The sequence below is a fragment of the Antrostomus carolinensis genome, unplaced genomic scaffold (assembly GCF_000700745.2).
Source record: "Antrostomus carolinensis isolate BGI_N321 unplaced genomic scaffold, ASM70074v2 scaffold1426, whole genome shotgun sequence".
NCBI classification, from domain to species: domain Eukaryota; kingdom Metazoa; phylum Chordata; class Aves; order Caprimulgiformes; family Caprimulgidae; genus Antrostomus; species Antrostomus carolinensis.
In genome coordinates this window covers 9,334-30,820 of record NW_010323709.1, presented here as the reverse complement: position 1 = coordinate 30,820, position 21,487 = coordinate 9,334, and the positions used below count along the sequence as shown (strand labels likewise).

At 38.7% G+C, this 21,487-nt stretch overlaps 1 protein-coding gene across 1 annotated transcript in view; it reads left to right on the top strand.

The window, feature by feature from the left end:
* LOC104527027 (anoctamin-4-like) overlaps positions 1 to 21,487 on the top strand; it is a gene marked incomplete at its 3' end in the record, with an annotated part of 184,869 nt that overhangs the window by 159,482 nt on the left and 3,900 nt on the right. Inside the window, 6 exon segments of the mRNA XM_029085611.1 lie at positions 8,013 to 8,119; positions 10,057 to 10,112; positions 10,645 to 10,766; positions 17,182 to 17,316; positions 18,066 to 18,162; positions 18,691 to 18,751. Of these exon segments, the coding sequence (XP_028941444.1) occupies positions 8,013 to 8,119; positions 10,057 to 10,112; positions 10,645 to 10,766; positions 17,182 to 17,316; positions 18,066 to 18,162; positions 18,691 to 18,751 (578 nt within the window).

Sequence of the window (21,487 nt, the reverse complement as noted above, 5' to 3'; positions counted from 1 at the left end):
TCATCTGTCCTCCCTTCAAAACAAGCAAAGAGGAAAATTGCAAGAATCACATTTGTGAGATGTGCCTATAACTTTTTCAGCATGGATTCAAGTATTCCTTTAAAGGGCTTATGGCATACCTGATAGAGTATATCACAAAATTGTCAGTACAAAAGAAGGTTAAAATTCATCTTATTTCCTGAGTAATAGGCAGTCTCTTTTTGGAGGAAAGGAGCTCTGCCTGGCTGAGGCAAACATTTTGTTGGAATTGTGTGGAATACAAAATTATAATTTTCAAAATGGACTTCTGAGTAGTATCTGTTTTCTTCAGCTACAGCTTGGAAAGGGCTTTATTTTTGCCAAAGTATTTCTTCTGAAAATTATCAGTTACAAGAATGCACAGTTTACAATATGTGAAAAATGTTTTCTATCAGACACAATGATAATTAACTATTTTTCTGCTACATCTTAGTTATTTTATGAAGTAAACTGCTAGTCATCTGGGGATAGTAGCAGTAGTAATTAGCTGCAATTTCTTAGATAGCTGTATGCCAGCTAGGAAATTGTTTTTAATTGCTGCTTAGAAATGTCAAACTTTATATCAGGAGCTATTTTCCCCTTCTTTTTCTTCCAAAGGCAATAAAGTCTCTTTAAATATTACTCTAATATATAATTTAATAAAACACTTGAAAAAAAATATTCATTACTTCAGTGAAAGTTAAATTTAAAATTTACACAATTCTGAGGACTAGGACAGTATCTGTATTAATTAAACAAGAATGGCCATGCATACAACAGATTAATGGAGTTATTCTCATTGGTACTATGTCTCTTTCTGGTACATGAGGATCTTGTCCTGTATCTTTGTCAGATTTCCAAGATATAAGTTTCTTGGGGTGGAGTTACTTTTTAAACTTTCTTTGATGCTCAAATTGGATTTATTAAAATCCCATCCCCACCAAGATGGTCTGTGCCCATGTCCTCCTGAGCTGCTTCACCCCAAGATCATGGATAGGGTGAAGGGGGGCAGATCCCAAGGTCAAGGAGATGCCACCACTGGAGCCAAGGCACGAGGCTGTATGGACACTTATTTGTTTTAAACCAGGATAGTCATTCTTATGCTTATATACAGCTACAGTATAATAACTATACATTTGCAAATGGCTTTTTATAAGCAAGGAATCAGAGCTCTGTAAGGTTCCTAATCTTAAACAAATCTTTATGTAACCAAACTTGGAAGTTCCTGTAGTGGGCTTTTTAAATTCTCTCTGAGTCTGGAAGTTTTAATTGCCTGACAAACTGAATGAAACAACACATCCCTGAAAAATCTCAGATGAATATACCTGAGTGAAACAATTTAAGTTAAGAAGTTATTTGGGTGGCAGGGTAACTTGGAGGGAAGGGCAGAGGAAGGTGCAGGAGAGATTCAACACTTCCATGACTCTCTATTTTACTTTAGCAGTTTTGAGGCTGTAATATGCCAAATTTTTAAAAGGCAAAACCACTAATACATTCTTCATCTCAAAGTGTTCCTGGTTTGGGCAAATAATGTGCAAAAATCCCTCATAACTATTAATAAACATTTTATTTTCAATAAACAGAGAAGTCAGCTGCAGCCTTAAAAGTCAGGAAAAATTAAAATAAACAGAAAGTGATAATAATATACTCATTTTCAAACAAATAAACTACAGGGGTTTGTGGTAATATTCTCACTGGAATACTGCAGGTTCGTCTTGCTGCTGCTACTACAGCTGATGATTTTCTTTCTCTGGTGTTAAATGAGGTAAAAACCTGCTATTACCTCGTCCAACAACAGCTAGCTAATGCCAGTGATTGGGAGTGCAGAGGGTTGGGCATTTTTCCTGTACTAAAGACATCTGTGCTTTTAGTTTGAACTGCTTCCAGCAATAGACATTTGCTTAGAACATACCTTTTATATGACGAGTGTCAGACATCAAATGTTTCAGTGTCTGGGGATCCTGTGGAGCAAAGATGCCCACTGATACATGCACACATCCTCACTTTGTAGCTTTGTAACCAGACCATGGGTGTTTAGCTGGTATTTCTTACCAGTACACCAGAAAATAGCCTCTTCCTGACTTTTGCTTCTCCAAAATAAGTTGAAAAATAAAACCTTTTTTTTTTTCAAATGGGTATTAGAGAAAGATTCAAGAGCTAAATTTATCCCTAAAGAGCTTGTACAACCTGCAAAGTAACCAAAGAGAAAGTATGAACAGGAATTCATTGGCAGTTTGTTGTTAGCTGAATTTGCATTAATTTGAGGACCTTCTTTAGATTACAATTTTGCAGTGCTTTGTTATCCATGGAGAGAAAGTTTGAAACCTCCAGTTCAGAGTCTAATTAAGAAAGCTACAAATATAATTTCAAAGTAATTAACCTTCACTGATGCTTCATGCTGCTTACAGTATAAATGTAAGAGCAATATTTCTACAGTGACATTTTTAAAAGGGACTTTAATTAAGGATCAACTCTGGAACCTTTCCTGCCAGAAGTGCTCTCATTATCTTTGTTAGGATTTCATTTTTGAGTAAGGACAGCTCACACAAATAACAGTTACAGGACCAGGCTAATGGTTATAACTGTTGTGGAACAAATCACTGGCTTCATTATCTACCTATACATTAACTTCACAGGTAATAAAAATAATAGTGTATTAATCCTTACTTACTTTTTATCTTACAAATGAGGTGACAAAGTGATCAAAACCTTCAACTGAATGATCTCCTAAATAAACTGAATGATCCCCTAAATAAAGGGTTCATTCAACTGAACCCTTACCGAGCCTGAAAACAAGCTGTATTGCTCTTATGAATATTCAAGCTTGTTCCATCTGAAAGCAACAAGAGTTAAAAAGCTCTCCAGAAAGCCTCTGCTTTGTGCAGTTTACAGCTCAGTAATGTCTAATGAATGTTTATCTACACATGGTTTGGAAATGTCTTCATTTCTGGCCCCTGTGAACTGAAATTTGAAGGTTAAAATCTTTCTCCTTTGAATTCTTCTTTGGATGCTGTAGACCATGAAATAGCCTTGGTGGATATTTACCACCCATATTCAGAAAGAAGACAACTTGGAGCACAAAAATTTTTGAGGAAGAGATGTCCATAAAGTGTGGGAGAGAAGAGTGGTGGTAGAGAGCAGTAAGTCCTGCACTGAACTGCATGATTCTCACCTGACAAGAGCAAGTTCTGTGATTTTGGAGATAAATTGAAACTTCCCTGGCATTGTCATAATTTATGTCAATCTCTAACTGGGATGTTGTAGCACATAGTTACAACTACTTGAGATATTCTCAACCTTTCAACGCCTCTCACTCATGCCTGCCTATTTTTTTTCCTGTACCAGAGCTCCCTGCCTTTTTGCTTATTGTGATAATGCTCTTTCTGGGGCTACTCTATAATTTCACAGAAATTATCTGAGTATTTGAATTAAACAAAAGAAAAAAATATCATTTTATATTAAAAAATAGGTGAGGATTATTTTTAACCTTTACCACATGCAATGCCATCCCAAAATAATGCTGCTGTTAGGGATAGTCCAGGACATCCAGACAACTCGTTTTGGCACTCCTTTTTCACCTTTGGTCAACTCTAGCATGTCTTCTGCATCCATGTCTCCATGAGTAATGTTGGAAAACACTGAAGGACATGTTCTCGGCCTACGCTAGTCATGGGGAGTTCTCCTTTTCCTCTGCCCCTTCTGCCCTCAGATGCCTTTTACTGGTACAAGGATGGACAGGCAGAGCCTCTGCAGCTCTTAAATGTTTTAGGATTGCTTCAGCTAGTTCTGGAATATGCAGAGTTCTGTTATTGTACTGAGTTATTGACATCTGCTTCCCAGACACACCTGATTTTTCCTTCTTGGCCATGTGAGATCAAAGGTATAACACAATTGCTAAGTTTACAAATTAATGCAAATTACTAAAGTGTTTGTTAAAGGAGTAATTCTTATTTCTTTTTACAATTGCATAATGTTTGATTTGTGTCTTTTTTTATTCATGACTCATGAAAGTAGAAGTGACTAAATGCAGAAAAACTATTAACCTACTTGCCCAGAAAAACTGTTGAAGGAACTACCTGTAGTTGCAGTATGATGTAGTCATGATAACAGATGGGCAAAATAACCTTATGTCACAAAGAGAATAGATTAACATTATTGGTGTTACCTGTATCAATGTTGTTGGTTTCCCAGATAAGGTGATACAATTCACAATTGAATCCTACAAGAATTCATAGCTCAGTCACAATGAAAATTACTGTGTTGTTTTGATTTCATAAGTTATCTTCACAGTTCTTTAACATTCAGTGCTGTCTGTGAAGTGAGATTTTGGAGACGAAAGTCAGACATTAAAAGAAAATTAAACAAAGTGGGAAAAACACTAACTGTTCATTTCTGGTTTACTACTGTCTTTTAATTTGTTTCCACAGCTACTAAAACAGCCCAATACAGCGCTCCAGTTCAGCTGGAAATAATGGTGTTCTATCTACTTCAGAGTTTAGATTGTTTTTAATTTATATTTAATTTCATAAACATTGACTTATGTGGTGACAGTGTTTACTTTTTGTCAAAGTCCTTCTAATAATTGTTATTTTACATAGTGCTTTCTTTCAACTAAGTTTGGTACAGGTGTAGCTGTCTCAAAGATAAGCAGTTTTATTTACTTTGTGAGTATCAGTAGCTCAGAATGGAACAGTGGCTCAAAACTTCTCTCTAAGGAACACAACTGGAGACCTGGTCATCTGGGACACTGAGAAGGCTGAGGTGTTCAATTACTTTTTTGTCTCACTCCACCAGCGAGGGCTTGTGCCACACTGCCCAAGTACTAGAAATCCAAGGAAGGGTCCAGGAGAACGAAAAGCCGCCCACTGTAGGAGAAGATCAGGTTCAGGACCACCTAAGGAACCTGAAGGTGCACAAGTCCATGGGACCTGATGGGATGCATCCTCAAGTCCTGAGGGAACTGGCAGATGAAGTTGCAAAGCCACTATCCATCATATTTGAGAAGTCCTGGCAGTCTGGTGAAGTTCCTGCAGACTGAAAAAGGGGAACATAACCCCCATTTTCAAAAAGGGAAACAAGGAAGACCCGGGGAACTACAGGCCGGTCAGTCTCACCTCAGTGCCAGGCAAGATCATGGAGCAGATGCTCCTAGAAACTATGCTAAGGCACATGGAGAATGAGAAGGTGATTGGTAACAATCAGCATGGCTTCACCAAGGGCAAATCATGCCTGACCAATCTGGTGGCCTTTTAGGGTCACAACATTGGTGGATAAGGCTAAAGCAACTGATGTCATCTACCTGGACTTGTGCAAGGTGTTTGACACTGTCCCACATGGCATCCTTGTCTCTAAATTGGAAACGTGGGTTTGAAGGATGGACCACTCAGTAGATAAGGAACTGGATGGATGGTCACACTCAAAGAGTTGTGCTCAACAGCTCAATGTCCAAATGGAAGCCAGTGATAAGTGGTGTCCCTCAAGGGTTGGTATTGAGGCCGGTGCTCTTCAGCATCTTTGTCAGTGACATGGACAGTGGGATTGAGTGCACCCTCAGCAAGTTTGCCGACGACACCAAGCTGTGTGGTGCGGATGACACACTGGAGGGAATGGATGACATCCAGAGGGACCTTGACAGGCTTGAGAGGTGGGCCGGTGCTAACCTCATGAAGTTCAACAAGGCCAAATGCAAGGTCATGCACCTGGGTTGGGAGTTCTGGAGCCCCCAACACAAGAAAGACATAGACCTATTAGAGCAAGTCCAGAGGAGGTCACAGGGATGATCCGGGGGCTGGAGCACCTCTCTTATGAGGACAGGCTGAGAGACTTGGGGCTGTTCAGCCTGGAGAAGAGAAGGCTCCGGGGAGACCTTATAGCGGCCTTCCAGTACCTGAAGGGGGCCTACAAGAAAGCTGGGGAGGGACTTTTCATAAGGGCAGGTAGTGACAAAACAAGGGGAAATGGCTTTAAACTGGAAGAGGGTAGGTTTAGATTAGATATTAGGAAGAAATTCTTTCCTGTGAGGGTGGTGAGACACTGGAACAGGTTGCCCAGAGAAATTGTGGATGCCCCATACCTGGAAGTGTTCAAGTCCAGGCTGGATGAGGCTTTGAGCAACCTGGTCTAGTGGAAGGTGTCCCTGCTGATGGCAGAGGGGTTGGAACTAGATGATCTTTAAGGTCCCCTCCAACCCAAACCATTCTGTGATTTTACAAAAACTGTGCCTATACAGAAAAGGCGGTGGCCAGTGCACACCAACTGTATATGCTGCTTGGTAGCAGCCAGTTGGTAAATTGGCACGCAGATGGTGGTCAGCCAATATGCATAAATCAACTTACTTTCTATAGGTACAGTAGGTCACTTTGGGAATAGTAGGGATGTGGGAGGAAGCCAGAAGTACAGTACTGAGTAGACCGTGGACACAGAAATGACCTGTGAGTATCTGGGGTGGAGTGGGAAAGGAGACATGAGACTGTACCTTCTAGAAAACTGGGTTTCATTAATCGTGGTGCTCTTGGAGCAACTTGTCTTTTATACCTTTACTTTGGGAATTTTTCTATCTAGCTTTGAAGCTGAACATAAGGAACTTATAGATTGTCTTGTATGGAAAAATTCAGCAGAGAATTTTGATAACAAAGAGGGAGCATATCAAGTCCCCAAAGACCAGAATTTGGACTCCTTGCCTGTTTTCCAAATGACTGGGTCGGTGCAAAGCCATATATGATTTCATATATGAAAGATTCATAAAGATTCACTCTGAAAAAAATGAGTTTTCATTTGGATAAAATTATCTGAGGGGAAAACTGAGCAGTGCATGTTGTGCAGAAGAAAAGGTGACATATATCCATGTCAAGCTCCCTATTAAGATGATCTCTGTTAAAGTCAGAGTTGTCTAATGTAGTCCTACAGACTGTTCTTTCTATGGTATGTCTATGATTTTACCATTTTATTTATCAGTTTATTCAATTCTCTAGGTCTTCACCAACACAGAGGAGGAAAACAATCTTACCTCCTATCCAAAGAATTTTTAACAATACAAGCCTTTCTATTCAGTCAGTTACTAAGGACTACGTTTTTAAAAATATTTAATTTCCTCAATATATGCATAGGTCTATTTAATCAGAAAGTTCATCCACTTACCTGCTTATTCAAGTGTCTAAATGACTTTCACAGTCTACCCTGAAGCCCTGCACAACTCAAGCACCTGTAAGACTTCTTAAGCAGTATTTAACTGACAAGTTGAAACAGTATTTCTAAACATCTGTTGTTTGCATTTTTCCAGTGATTATGGTGATATGCTAAAATATCTTGTTTTCCTTGGGCATGTGTACTGGGATTAAGAAATCTATATAAAATATATTATGCCAGCCAATCTAATCAATACAACGTATTTTGTGACTTTTTTTTGTTTGTTTAAATTTCCCGGACTCATCACAATTCTGTCTAGACTATTGGACCTGCACTCATACATAATTCCATAAGCAGCCTTTGAAAGCTAATTTTCTACTCTGTTTTAGCTTCCAGGACCACACATAGAAGTATATAATATTTTCTATTTCTAACATAGCATTTGATTAGCAGTAAGGGTGATTTACTAAATAAATGATGTTTCCATTTGCCTCTTAATGGTAAAGCATAATAAAGAAGCCTGAAATAGAAATGTAATGTGAATTTCTAAGCTGCACTTACAAATCTTATGCTTTTGCAAGTTTTTGTGCAAATATTTTGTTGTTTTCAGTGAATTATCTAAAAATTATGCTTATTACTATAAATGCTTAAATATCTCTGATCTTTCTTCAGATGCCTCCATGTAATTCTTTGTTAGGGAATGAATACTGGTACTGACATAATTTCATCCTGTGAATCATCTCACTTAATCTAGTGTCCTTTAATCTTCCTTCTACTTGCTCACATACTGTAAATTTTTAGTGTGCTACAGAAAGTAATGGAACTCAATATTTGCTTTAAACATGTTACTGTATATTCCTGAGATGCCCTTTGTTTGTATTTTTATACAGCTTCATCATACACAACAAAGATACTTTCTTTAATAATGCTACAAGAAGTAGGATTGTACACCATATCTTGCAAAGAGTGAAATATGAAGAAGGGAAAAACAAAATTGGTAAGTACTGAGCAACATGCTTTTAATTGTGGGTGCTAAGTCCTGCCAGAAAAAAGAGAAGTCTGCCTGGGCTCCTAACAGATGCCTTTGCTTCCTTATTTCTATCCTCAGTTGTGACCTGTTTGCATCTCACCCACTGCTGTTGTAGGGGCTTTACCTGGAAGACCTGATTGTTTCTCAATAATACCAGGCTGCTCCCACAGGCAGATTTTCATGTCACTGCATGGGATCTATCACCACTGCAAAGAAAAAGTTTGGCTTAAGCAGGAAATATGTACATGTGAAGGATGCTGGAGAAGAAGACTCATGCAGAAAAGCTTTTAATCCTTTATAAAAATATATTTGTAAAGATGTCAAGATTTGTGCTGCTGTACATCTCGGCCTGTAGGGCTTCTCCCTGGATACCTGTCCATCCCTAAGGGAGTTGGAAGGTTCTGTATCTCAGTAACTGCTGTAAGTCAAAAGGGAGTTCACCAACTGTGCCCTCAAGGCAAAGGATACCATGCATAACTATGGCATCACTTTAAAATAGTGGGTGGAGTGGACTCATATGTGTGGATCCAGGAGAGTAGGCAGTGACAGAGGGCTGGAGTACAAAATAGTGACCCCCTTCTGTCTTGTGATACAGAGCATATACTGCTTGTGTACCACATAGAGACTGGAGCATCACAAACAGAAAGGCAATACGCATGAAACTCTTCCGCCTGTTTCATTTCCCTGCTGTTCAAACCTCGTCCTTCCTTAAGAGGTAGAGAAACATCCCATAACTTCACTCGTTACTTCCTCAGCTCCTGGGATGAGGGCAGCAGTAGCTCTGAGCAATGACAGTGAGCAGAGGGGAGAGGAGAAAGGGAAGAATTCATGCAGTGCACGCAGCCATTGCATCTAGCACGCACACTTGCAGTCCCTGCCTGCCTCAATATCCCAGGCTCCCTCACATGCCTACTTGTATGGTACCTACCATGAACATAACCTTGCATTGCTCACTGGGCAGGGCACAGCCTGGCTCAGCTGTACAGGTTTTGCTTTTCTGCCAGAGACTTTGGAAGAAAGCACATTCTGCCAAGCAGATACTAGTGCAATCACTGAAAGTGCTATTTATGATGAATTAATACTTCTATTTGCTGTTTTCTTGCTGCTATAATCCTCCTGTGAATTAGGAAAGGTATCAGGATTCTTTGCCTCTTGGTCAATGGAGTTCAAATGCCTTCAGGCCAGTATTTAGTTCTGTATTGCCTGGTAGTTTTGGTGACTTTCCAAAAGTGCCCACACCTCAGCAATCATTCATTCTTTTTCTAGAGGTTCTCATTAAAGAGGGACAAGGCCTGACTGAGTTGGGGTGTATGATTACTTTTTTTGTGCCAAATAGCAATGGTTCAGGTTTAACTATATTTTCTGGTCTTATACTACTGCAACCTGTCTTGTTCCTGTTCTACCTGTTAGTGCAGCAGCTCTCATAAGACATAAACTGAACATATTTTAAAACATTGTTATCATATGGAAATTAAGAGTTTCAGTTGCTTTACTGGCCTGCAGTTCAAAAATGTAAAGATCTTCCCTGAAGTTTTCAGCTCCCAAGAAATACAGCCTTTCATCTAAATAGCTTCATTAGATCATAATTTATGGAGTCAAACTTCAATCCTGGTGTGAGGTCCCTGATTTCACTGAAGTTACACTAAAGATAGATTTGGAAAATGAATCTTTAAACCTCCAGCATAATAAATGATAGACTATGATTAATATTTGAACAAATCTTTGCTTGTGTTATATCTTAGTTAATCAAAATCTGTAAAAGATTATTTTTGTCTTCATGTATCTTTTATTGTCTATGGGCTTCAGACTTCATTTAGCCAGCTTATTATGAAAATATATTTTGATTTTTAAGCAGCAGTTTTTCTGGTCCTATTGGTAAATAATTGGATACTTTTGATTCTTAGGTCTGAATCGATTGCTCAGTAATGGCTCCTATGAAGCTGCATTTCCTCTTCATGAGGTATTTTTCTCAGTTTTTTTTTCTTTTTGAACAGACATTTCCCACAAAATGAATTCCTAATTGTGTAATTATTTATTCTCAATCTTATTAATGTTATTAGTCTATTTTGCATTCTGCATCTGCCTCTGACATCCCTCCCATTTAGTAATGCTTTTTTCTTGGAAAAAAAATACTTTTTTCTTGCAGAAAGAGATGAATAAGGAGAGTTGTTCTGGATCTGTTCTCTAAAAAGTATTTGGGTTTGATAAATCAGCATGTTTTCAAGGGGGGAAAATACCACGCTGTGGTTTTCTCATTTTGATTCTCCCATTTATAGCCTTTGATTTCAACATAATTTATGATAATATTTTAGGAATACTAATCTCAAATCTTACCAAAGTCAGAGGAAATTGTCCTTTTAACATCATATTTAGTTTTTAGTGCACAAGTATGGAGTTTGCATAAATTGTGTGATCCATGCCACTAGTGAGAGAGATTTCTTAGATATTCTTTTTGCTGCTGTTGTTTATTAATGTCCAGATTTGTATTTTAGGGAAGTTACAGAAGTAAGAATTCAATAAGAACCCATGGGGCAGAAAACCACAGACACCTGCTCTATGAGTGCTGGGCTTCCTGGGGAGTGTGGTATAAATACCAACCACTAGACCTTGTGAGGTAAGATTTCCTGCTTTTAGTATGTCACGTTACAGGTGCTTTGAGCATAGGTTCTCTCCCTTCTGACAAAACCATTAGAAGCTCAGTTAATTCATGTGTTTTTTAAAAATTAATCCCGAGGTCATAGGAATCCATTGCATTCATAGTGCCACTGCATTCAAAGAAGTGTCTATAGAGGAGCTTGTAGAAGGAGCTGAAAGTGAAGGAAGTTTTCTTCTAGAGTTTCCTGACACCATAGCTTCTAATAAAGGGTTTGCAGAATATTTAAGAGACAAAAAAGGAAGAGAGAAATCTGTGGAGGCTGAGTAGACTTGGTTGCATGTTTGTCCACGGCAGGAGTTCCTCCTCGGAGCACGACTTTGGTGAAAAACAGGTTGTCATCAACTAGATCTTGTTTTTTACCAAAAAGCAACCACAGAGGAACCCTGGGTAAGGTTTAATGATGCTTACAAATGGCATGCAGCAGAGCTCACAGTCACTGAATGTGCTACTGTGTTTAGCAGCACTAGAAGTAGATGGGCGGATGTCTCTCCTGTACCACCTCCCTTAAATTCAGCCCAGTTACATCACCACAGTCTGGATTTGTATTTATCTTGGAAGTAGCTTGCAAAGAGGAAACATTGAGAAAGCTGAGACATTACTCCAAATTCTTATAGTCCTTTTAAACAATGTTTTCAAATAGGCTTGCCTGTCCTAATAGATTACATATATTTTATGCATATATAGAGAACCAAAGCCTTTACTGATCAAGTTGGCCCAACTATTATTTGGCATTAATTGGCCTTTTTCTACTTGAAGAAAGGAATATGAAGCTACAAGGGCCTATTTATAAAGTCTTTAGATGTACTGGGATCACTGAAGATATTAATACATTGGCCATTGGGAAAGGTCATACAGAGCATGCAATTGGTCCAGCAATTACAGCAATTAATTTCTGCTTTCATAAGTCTTGTAGCTGATAGAAACCTTTGCTTTTATTGATTCTGAAAATTGTTTCCAGATAGAAAGATTTGTAGAGGGTGGCCCTGGGGACAAATGCTGATATTGATTAAGGCCACATAAAACCTATCAATTTCATAAAACAAGAGGTGTTCAATTTCCATGGAGAAAAAGTTCACAGAGAAATGCAATTTTAAAAACTTACTGAATCATGTAATTTTTAAAATGCTTTAAAAAACAAAGTAATGTATTTGTACCTCATAATTTAATACTGAAAGATTCTTATTGCTTTTTTAATATACTGGCCTGGACAGAAATATGGAATTTTTCTCAATTACACTAAGGAAATTGCTGGTTTACTGAGAAGCCAACAGTTATAATGAAGGGTTGTTTGTTTGGTTTTTTTTTTTAATTTTTAATTTCCCAGTGTACAATAAAATATTAGTGTCCCAGTAGAAACAACTTATCTCTATCATGGTTTTTGATCATTTGTCCATGGTGGTCAAGGCTACTGTTCTTCTTCAATGTTTCTGTTTTGTGAAAGTGCTGTTGAGTCAATATCTGGGTTTCAATTTAATTTGGTTTATGAATATGGGCCATCAGGCATCTTGAAGGCTTTTAAGTATGAAAATAAAAGGTAACAGAATGAGCAAGATTAAGCACATGATTGTTCTGGACTTTGGTAGCAGCTGCCTTGAGTAGCCTGGGTTTTATGTTAATATTTTGTAAGATGATTTAGCTTTTTATCAGTTAGTGACATCCACAGATTTTTCCACAGCTATTTTACAAAAGAAAAAAAGCAATCAAAATAGCAGACCCTTCACCTGAGGTCATGGGGATCCTGTGGTGGCTCAGACTAGATGTTTAACCAAAAAGGAGCCGGGGCAGGGAGAGCTGTGAAGCTCCCTGAGCGTTCATGACTCTCAGTAGCCATGGAGCTCAGCAGGGTTCAAAGCTGCAGCCCCAGCCCAGCCTGCTGTTTGCTGCCTGGAGCACACCCATGGTTGCATTGAAATCACTGAAGGAGAGGTGATAGGAAGGGGGAGGGAATGCCTTTTTCTTCTCACTTCACAGGTGCTAAGTCCCTGCATTTCCTTAGCTCCTGCCAAACCTTTCCTGTCTGCTGCCACTCTCAGCAGCTCATGTGTCTAGTGAGCTGAGATTTTTCCTTGAAGAGCTGACAACACCAGCAAGACATGTTGTTCATTCCACTCGGAAGTATCTCAGCATGCATACTTTAAACAGAAACATTTTTAGTACTAGTTCTGCAGCAGGAGCAAATTTTTTATTTGTTTCCCATACCAACCACTATGGGGGAATGTACTTGAAGGGGGTCATGTTGCCATCTGTACAAAAGGAGTGAATGGATGTTAATTTTTCCACAGACATCTGGCCAGAACTTACAGTTGTTAGCTGACATTTTCCTTTACTACATGCTTTAAAAAGGCTGAGGAGTAAATTAGATGTAGATGATATAATTATCTTATTAATAGATATGATATTTCCACCTTAAAGTCAAGTTGCCACAATGGTAAGCAAAATTATTTATACTTTGGTGCTGTTTTATTTTTTCCTTAGCTGTTAAAATGAGGCCTTACATCTTCAATGATGTCAATTTGGTGCCTCCCAGATTACATTTAATCTCATCAGCTGGCTGTAATGGAGGTACTAGTCACCAGAAATAAATGAGAAGAAGTCATTTGAGAGGAACTGCATGATTCTGCTTTCACGCTGCTTTGAAACACGTGACAGCATGAAGGTGCAGATTTGGCACAATTGCAAAGGCATTCATTAATCAACAGATGTGGTAGCATGATTTTAATTACAGTTCTGTTGGAATTCAGGATCTATAGTTAATTTACAAGAATAATTTAAGATCCTTATAATTTATAGCAATTGGAAAGAGGTAGGGCTTATCGTATTTACATGCCCTGGGATCATATAAATCAGTGGAAACAGCTGCAGTGATTCCTGGGGGCTTTGGATCACCACTTTCACACTCCTGTGCATAGCTGCTTCCCTCGAGGTTGTGCACAAATTACTCCTGCTGCTGCTTGCACATGCTATTTACAGAACAAAAAGGGAGGGGAAAAAACTATATTTATAGTGATTGTAAATCTGCCTAAACGAACCTGAAAGCAAAAGTAATGCCTGAGTAACTTGCATTTTACTCCATGTTTATATTAAATGACTTTATTGCAAGCTGACAACTCCCTTTCAATCTCCTGTCAAGCCTTCCTCCCCAAGCAATTGCTCCTGACATAACATGAGAACTTCATTTGTCCAAAACACCTGTTGGAAAGCTCTAGCTCCCTCACAACTTAGTTCTGTGATGTAAAAAGGTCTGTATAGGATTTCTTTCTGACCTGCAAAAGGATTAATGAAGGTAGATAGGTTCTTGGCTTGAGTTCAAACCTGTCTGTATTCTAGCTGCATGACTTCCTTCTAAGCATCCTGAAACAAAAGATTCTATAATGAAGGTCATTAAACACAGAGGAATATCACATTTTGTGGGTCTGAAATGAGAATTTGTAGCTTAATACTTTTTAAAAATGTACATTATTGATAATCACTGAGGTTGAAATCTTGGCCCAGTTAAGTCAGTGATAGTTCTGCCATTGGAATTGGGTGAGGGTAGAGACAGTTTGCTGTTAAGGTAGGTGATATTGGAGGACTAGTATACATGCTAGCATAAAATTGAGAAGCTGAAATTATTTTTTCATTATTATTCTAATGGTACAGCATATATGAGGACAGGAGGGATGGAATATTCCGTAAGGTGCTCGGGGTTTTTTTATGTCTCTGCTTTTTAGGTTAGTTGTGGAGGAAATTTTATATGGGAGAACCATCAAAGACACAAAATATTTTTTTCTATTATTACTAAAAATATGAAAAATTGGATGGTAATAAGTTAGCAAAGTTAACAGAATTTCAAATATTATCAAGGCTGGAAAATTTCAAAGAGGCCTTCAATGAGCAGAGTGATAACAGGTGAAATTTAGATATACGTAATGCACAGTGATGCATGCTAGAAAAAAATATCCCTGGAATTTTTCATGTACATTACTGAGTTCTGCTAAAGAGCCAGCATGCAGGTGAGAGAACTGCCATCACTGTAGAGACCTATATGAAATTTCTGTTACAGTGACAGAAGAGAAAGAAAGAGCTTGTTCCTTGTATTTGGTGCAACTTGATGGCAAAGAGTGGTGAAGGTATCTCTAAACTATCTTCGTCTCCTGAGGGTCATGATGGTCCAGGCTAACCCAATCATGAATTGGAATAAATATGAAACTGCTCTGAACATGGCACCTAGGATGGTCTCCAAAGACCTTGTAACTGCCATAGTTAGTTTCTATGAACCTAGAGGTATGTGAGCAGAGACTTACAAAAAGGGTATGCTAACTACAGGTCTAGAAGAAACAAAGTATTAACTTAATACTGATGCAAATTACAGCTGTACAGCCTATGGAATACCAGTTGTGAAGTAAAGGGCAATAGTGGAAGACGGAGGCTCTTTGTCCATATTTAAACCTATATGTATCAAAGTAATGTCAGCATCCTGCACTTATTTTTAAAACCAGGCTCACAAAGGGCCTCAGATGCCTTTTCCTTATATTGCAGAGATTTAGGTTGCTCCCCATCATGTCCGTTCTTCTTTCCGCATGGACTGAACCTTGCTTGGGTCTTCATCTAGGATGAAGCTGTTCTATCTCTAGATCAGAAAAGAGTACTAAGATTTGCACCATTAGATGGAAAGGCTCAACAGGATAGAAGATGAAGTTTATCGTGAATGTTTGTCGTCTAGGGGGATGAAATGAGGAAGAATTCATCCTTGAATGTTGGGAATGAAATAAAAAAATAAATCTTGATGAATGTTAGGTTTGCTTCACTACTATGAACTATTTACAAGGAGAAAAATATGTCATAAATATTCAGTGGAAGCAAGCTCAAAATGTGAGCTTGCTTTTTCAGTAGAGCAGGCACAGCTTGACATCCTAGGTGTCAGTAAAATAATTAGGCCAAAGGGTTCACTAACACTTTTAAGTCAGGGCTCAAAAAGTAGTTTCCAGTTTGTCTTTTTACAACCAGACCTGCTGCTCTTGTCAGAATTGCATGTGTTTTCATTAGCTTACTACCCTTTAGCCTTTAAATTTGAGTGTCTGTTGAATGACAGAAGAATAAAACCAACATGATAATATTTGGCTTCTCATACAGTGCTGGTAAACTCAAATTATAATAACCGGTGTAAGTCAGTATCATCCAGCAGAGCATGAGCTCAGCCCAGGCAGGTACTGCTCACACTGGAAATTTTTTATATCCATTTGAAAACTGATTATTTTTTCTATTCCAGACCAAGCATTTCTTTCTCTTCTCCACTGCCTCCAGCCCTAGAGTGCATCATGGATCTTTTCCTACTCATTATGAAAGTTTAACCAAAGATGTTTTCTGGTAGCACTCTTTGGACAGATCAGAAGTTTCATCATTAGCATAGAAGTGGGTTTTCATCAGCAGCTATTCTCAAATTCAGTTGATATGCAGGTTTAAATTGCCTGCATAGTCTCTGAAGTGCAAGAATATAATCTTGCCTCATTCTTTAAAACTGAACTTGTAAATAATCTCCTAAAATCTTCATTGTAATCATGATAATTGCATATTGATTGGTAAAGCACCTAATCTGATCATCAGCCTACTGTGCACAGGACCATCAAACACAGGACAATCCATGCAGCCTGCTCCTATGCTGATGAGTTCAGCAGTTTTTTTGTGTGCTTGACATATTCTTTAACACATAAATAAAGGTTTGGTTGTGTTTGGGAGGAGGAAAAAAGCTAATGAATATGTAGCAAATAGGACCTTCCTGGACACTTTGCTGTTAGTTTTTAAGCAATATAGCTAACAAATTTAATTCAGTGAAAGATGATACATAAAGATATTTGTTGGACCTCACTTGCACTTTACTTTCCACCTGTGGTAGAATCATGATATTAGTTTTCTAGTAACAGAGCTAAGAAAAGATATAATCAAATAAACTGAATTGAAGAATAACCTCTGGTTAAATGATTTCCTAGAAATAACTTTTGCTGTTATACTAGTTTTAGGGATGAAACTGATTTCAATGCATTTATTTGGGAAGTACACTTACACAGCCAAAAGGCAAGAAAGCCATCAATTTCCCAATCACAAAGAACTAGCTTTTAAAAATTAACTCAGGGTTTCCTTTCTGTGCTTTCCACTCATCTCACTGTAAACTGTGTTTAGCGAATTTTTTAATTCTTTTTTTGAGTTCATTCATGAGGCAAGTCCCTCAGTGTGGATTTAAAAGCCTCGTTACAGGCTTTTTCTTCAGGAAATTCTGACTCTGCTCTCTAATCTACTCTTCAGATACGACAGAAATATTTATTTTCTATTAGCAAGCAATATTAAGCAGATTTATTCTAATAAGAAGGTAACTTTGCTGTGTTGTGTTTTAAAACAGACGGTACTTTGGTGAGAAAATTGGGCTGTACTTTGCCTGGTTAGGCTGGTACACAGGGATGCTCTTCCCAGCTGCCTTCATTGGATTGTTTGTATTTTTGTATGGAGTCACCACTTTGAACCACTGCCAAGTCAGGTAATGTGGGCAATTTTATAAGGTAAATTACAGCTGTGGGTTATTTTGAATAATTTAAGAGATCTTTAAATTAATTGTTATTTATTTCATATTGAGCTACTGAATGAATACTCAGGAAAAGACAGTGCTTGGTTCTCATAAAGTACCCAGTACTGAGCTTCTCTTGTTTAGTGCTCCTGAACTGGGATGGGAGGCAATGTGTTTTTGCCCAGCTCCAGTTGCTGATGGCGCTGGCAACTCAGCATGAAGTAGGGAAAAAGTAGAGCTCCTTCATTACTGTTGTAACAGACCAGCATAAGAGTGTGGAATTTTCACTCTCTTCAAGGCTTTTCCCAAAGATCCACCACAGGGAGGCATTCTTCAGATGAAGAATCCCCTGGACCCTCTGCTGAGTGCTGCGTCTCTACATTCTTTCACACTTGAGTCACTCAAACTTAACTTTATCTGCAGTCATATTCTCTCTTTTCCTACCAAAGGTCACTTCTGACTCAAGAAGAAGCTGGAAATGGTAAAGAGATATTGCTAGGCTGGCTCTGAAGAGCTGTCCTCTGCAGTTATGATTGTAAACTCTGAAGCCTTAGAGAGTCAACAAATATTAATTATACATGTGCAGTTATGATCATCTTGGCTTCAGTTACAGAACCAGTGTTGTTCAATGAGTAGCTGAATATTAGTAAAACTTATCAATCCATTTTAAGACTAATTGTTGTGCATCAAACTATTAATTTTTCTCTTCTCTGTTTTTCCAGTAAAGAAGTCTGCCAGGCAACAGATATAATAATGTGTCCTATATGTGATAAATACTGTCCCTTCATGAGGTTGTCGGACAGCTGCATTTATGCCAAGGTACATTTTAAACTATGTAAATAGAAATGCTTTTCTGGTAAAAGCATTCATTTTGCCTTTCGCATTTGCCTTTAGTGAGCTTGGGTAGATAAAATCTTGAAAGGACAAATCAAGTGCAGGCAATATTAACATTCATTGTCTTTTACCAGGACTTAGTTTGGCTTGTAAAACACTCGAATGCAATTTGCACTTAGAGATTCAGCAGTCCCAGAGGTCATGTCCTAGATGCATGTGCCACGGGGTCCTTGGCATCAGCCTTTCTCTTATGATCCATCCTTTGTACACAGCTCCACAAAATTAATGCTTTGGGTCTGAAAAGATGCTTGCACCTGGTCTTAGCAGGGGTCAGTCCCAGGCCAAGGCTGGCAAATAGTCCTGTCAACTGACAGGTGCATCTCGCACATCAAGGGAAGGATCCTCAGGATTGTCAGTCCAGCTGCACACATGATCACATTAATTTTACTAGAATAAAATACAATATAAAGCCTTATTATCATAAATTGATCACACTATTAATATATCCTTCAGGTAACCCACCTTTTTGACAATGGAGCTACTGTATTTTTTGCTGTTTTCATGGCAGTGTGGGGTAAGTTTTTGTTTTGATATTAAGTAATTGCACAATCTTTTCCTTAAAGATTATAATTCCACATGGGCCTTTGTAATTTCCAGGGCACTTTTTTCAGACACCAACAAAAATAATATAGGCTTGATTCTTTTCTGTTTCTACAGAAGGAAGATGGAAGTGGTTGAAATCAGGTTTTTATGTGATAATAATTTTAATTAAAATGAAAACATGAATGCAGTATGTGGTGTCTGTGTAGACCGTTCTATTCTTGGGGGGGCTGTAATTGCTTTTCAATCTGTTAGCACCAAGGTCTTTTCTCTGTTACTGTTCAGGGCTTCTCTTAGCTTAAAGCAGCTCAGTTTAGTGTCTGTAATAAAATGGGCTAATGTACTGGATTTCCCACCTTGAAGAAAGGCAGTAAAGCTTAAATACATGTAAGCTGGTTGTAGTTAAAGCAAAACTGTGTTGAAATAAATGGAAAATTTAGTTGAATGACAAATTGATCGAAGAGTGGTCTAACTGTTAGCATGGTGGCTGAATTTTGCCCATAGGACAGTTCTATTTCTGGCTCAACTATTTTTCCTACTATGGTCTTGTAGGCAGAATTGAAGGCAAGAGGAAACAATCATTTCTGGCAGCACAAAAAGTCCTTCAAACATGCCCTGAGCATGCCCAGGCTCTTAGCTGCTACCATGCTGTTCTGAGAGAAGGTTAATACCTTTAGAAAATGGTTCGATGAGGTGCCTCAAAAATGGCATCCATCTCACAGCTCCAGGTGCTTGAGCTATCCTGATTTAGCCACTGTTCTGTTTTTCCTCACACATCTCCAACTGCTTTGGAAAGGTGTCCAAGTAATTCTTATCGTCTCCATTTTAACCTGCAAATCTCTTTATTGAGACACAAGAAATATCCACGAGGCAACATCAGAGTCATCAGGACAAGATAGATTAGCCTACCAGCCTCTCTCTGTTATTTCTTCCAAAACTTTGGTTTTGTCTTAGTGAACTAATTAAATTAGAACTTATACCAATCAAGCCTATTCATGCCATTTCATCTAATATTGGTGGTATTGAAATATCACAAATTAAGAAAAAAATCCACAGTTCGTACAGGTTTTATAGTTCTCCTTTTTATTTTGGATATGTTTCAGAGCCACATCAGAGCAGAGAATCACCAAAAATTTCTAAGCCTTAAAGATTTTTTTAGATGTTTACTCAACTTTTCCAACCTCTTTCTCTATGTGCTCACTGAAGTTTAGAGGCAGGGACTTCCATCTCAGCTAGGAAAACTGATGGGTTAACATTGTTGAACAGTTACACCACTGTTCCTAACTACTGGTGAGCATGTCTTAGGAGTGCAGCTTTTTGTACCAGTGCTTTCATTCCTCCTTAACAGTAACACTGCTTTCAGGAAACAGCTGTGCTCACAGTGTTGGACCTGTGTCTTAGCACTGACCAGAACCAGGGCTGTAGGAAAAGCAGCTCTAGGTAAGGGGAGTCCCTTTCTCAGGTAACCATGCTTGGTCTTGCATCAGGGTCACTGCCTGGGAGAAGGCTGAGCAGGCTGAACATGCCTGACTACAAAATGTTGTAGGTACTCTCTCTTTTCTGTCCCTAATTGACAGGAGCTGCACCCCACTTTGGTTAGCCTCTCTTTCCTCACCCTCCTTCAGCACCACTATCTGACTCCCAGACCCAATTTCCTCTGCAGATACGTCCCCCCAGCCTGCCAGGACTGGGAAATGCACTGCCCATCTATGCATCTCCAGCACCTAAGCCCACAAAGTGACAAGAAAAAAATATAATAAATGCTGCCCTCTGGATGGTTTGGCTAGTGGATAACAGACTGTAGGACAGCAGTTGTGGTGAGAGGTTTCCCCACCACTTTTGTTGGCTTACACTGTGCTTGTGAGCTTGCCACCAGGAGGGATGTAGGTGCAGCAAAAGGAAGGAGGTTGTGAGTGTAGGGTAATGGTTTAAGGAATGGGGCAATCCGATGGCTCCACCCAAAATGTAGTTTCTTAAAGAAGACTTTGCTGAGACAACAGTGAAATTGTGAATATATTGTCCATACAGTTAGGGCTAAAGCAGCATTAAAACAAAGCAAGCCACACTTTCCAGGGATTTTCAGGTACTGTATTTATGAGTTGGCCTACTCCCTGTCTTAAATGGATTTTCAGTCTGCAGTAGCCTATTGGCAGCTGCAGGCATTACCATCATCTCAGTAAATCATAGGGGAAGAGAAGAAATAATGATAGTAGTTTGATTGTGGAAATGTTTTTTCTGTCAGCATGAAACAACTGGCAAGTGCATGACAAATTGTCTGTGAAAAGTTCAGCCTTCTAGATGATCCAGTTTGACAGACACTAGCATATAAAATAATGATGGCAGTTCTTTTATAAAAAGAGAATGCAAACAAAAAAAAGACAGCTAGAATTATGTTACCTCTTTAGCCTGAGCTTAGCCACTGTCTTATTATTATACTTATCTAAAGTACCTTCTTCACTGTCCTTAGCTGCATTAGTGAACTCCCATGTTGAGGGAGAAGCCTCAGCCATTTGCTTGTAGTTTTCAAAACCAGGTGTGGTCAGGTTGGGCTTTCCATGAAGCAGCGGTCTGTATGGCGGTTTCCTTCTTTTACTCTAAAGACATCTTTAATTGATGGACAAAGTGGGTTGCTCACTTTTAAAATAGAAATAAAATACTTCTTGGAATGGTGAGCAAACTGCTGTGGCCAGGCGAGGGAGAGGAATTACCA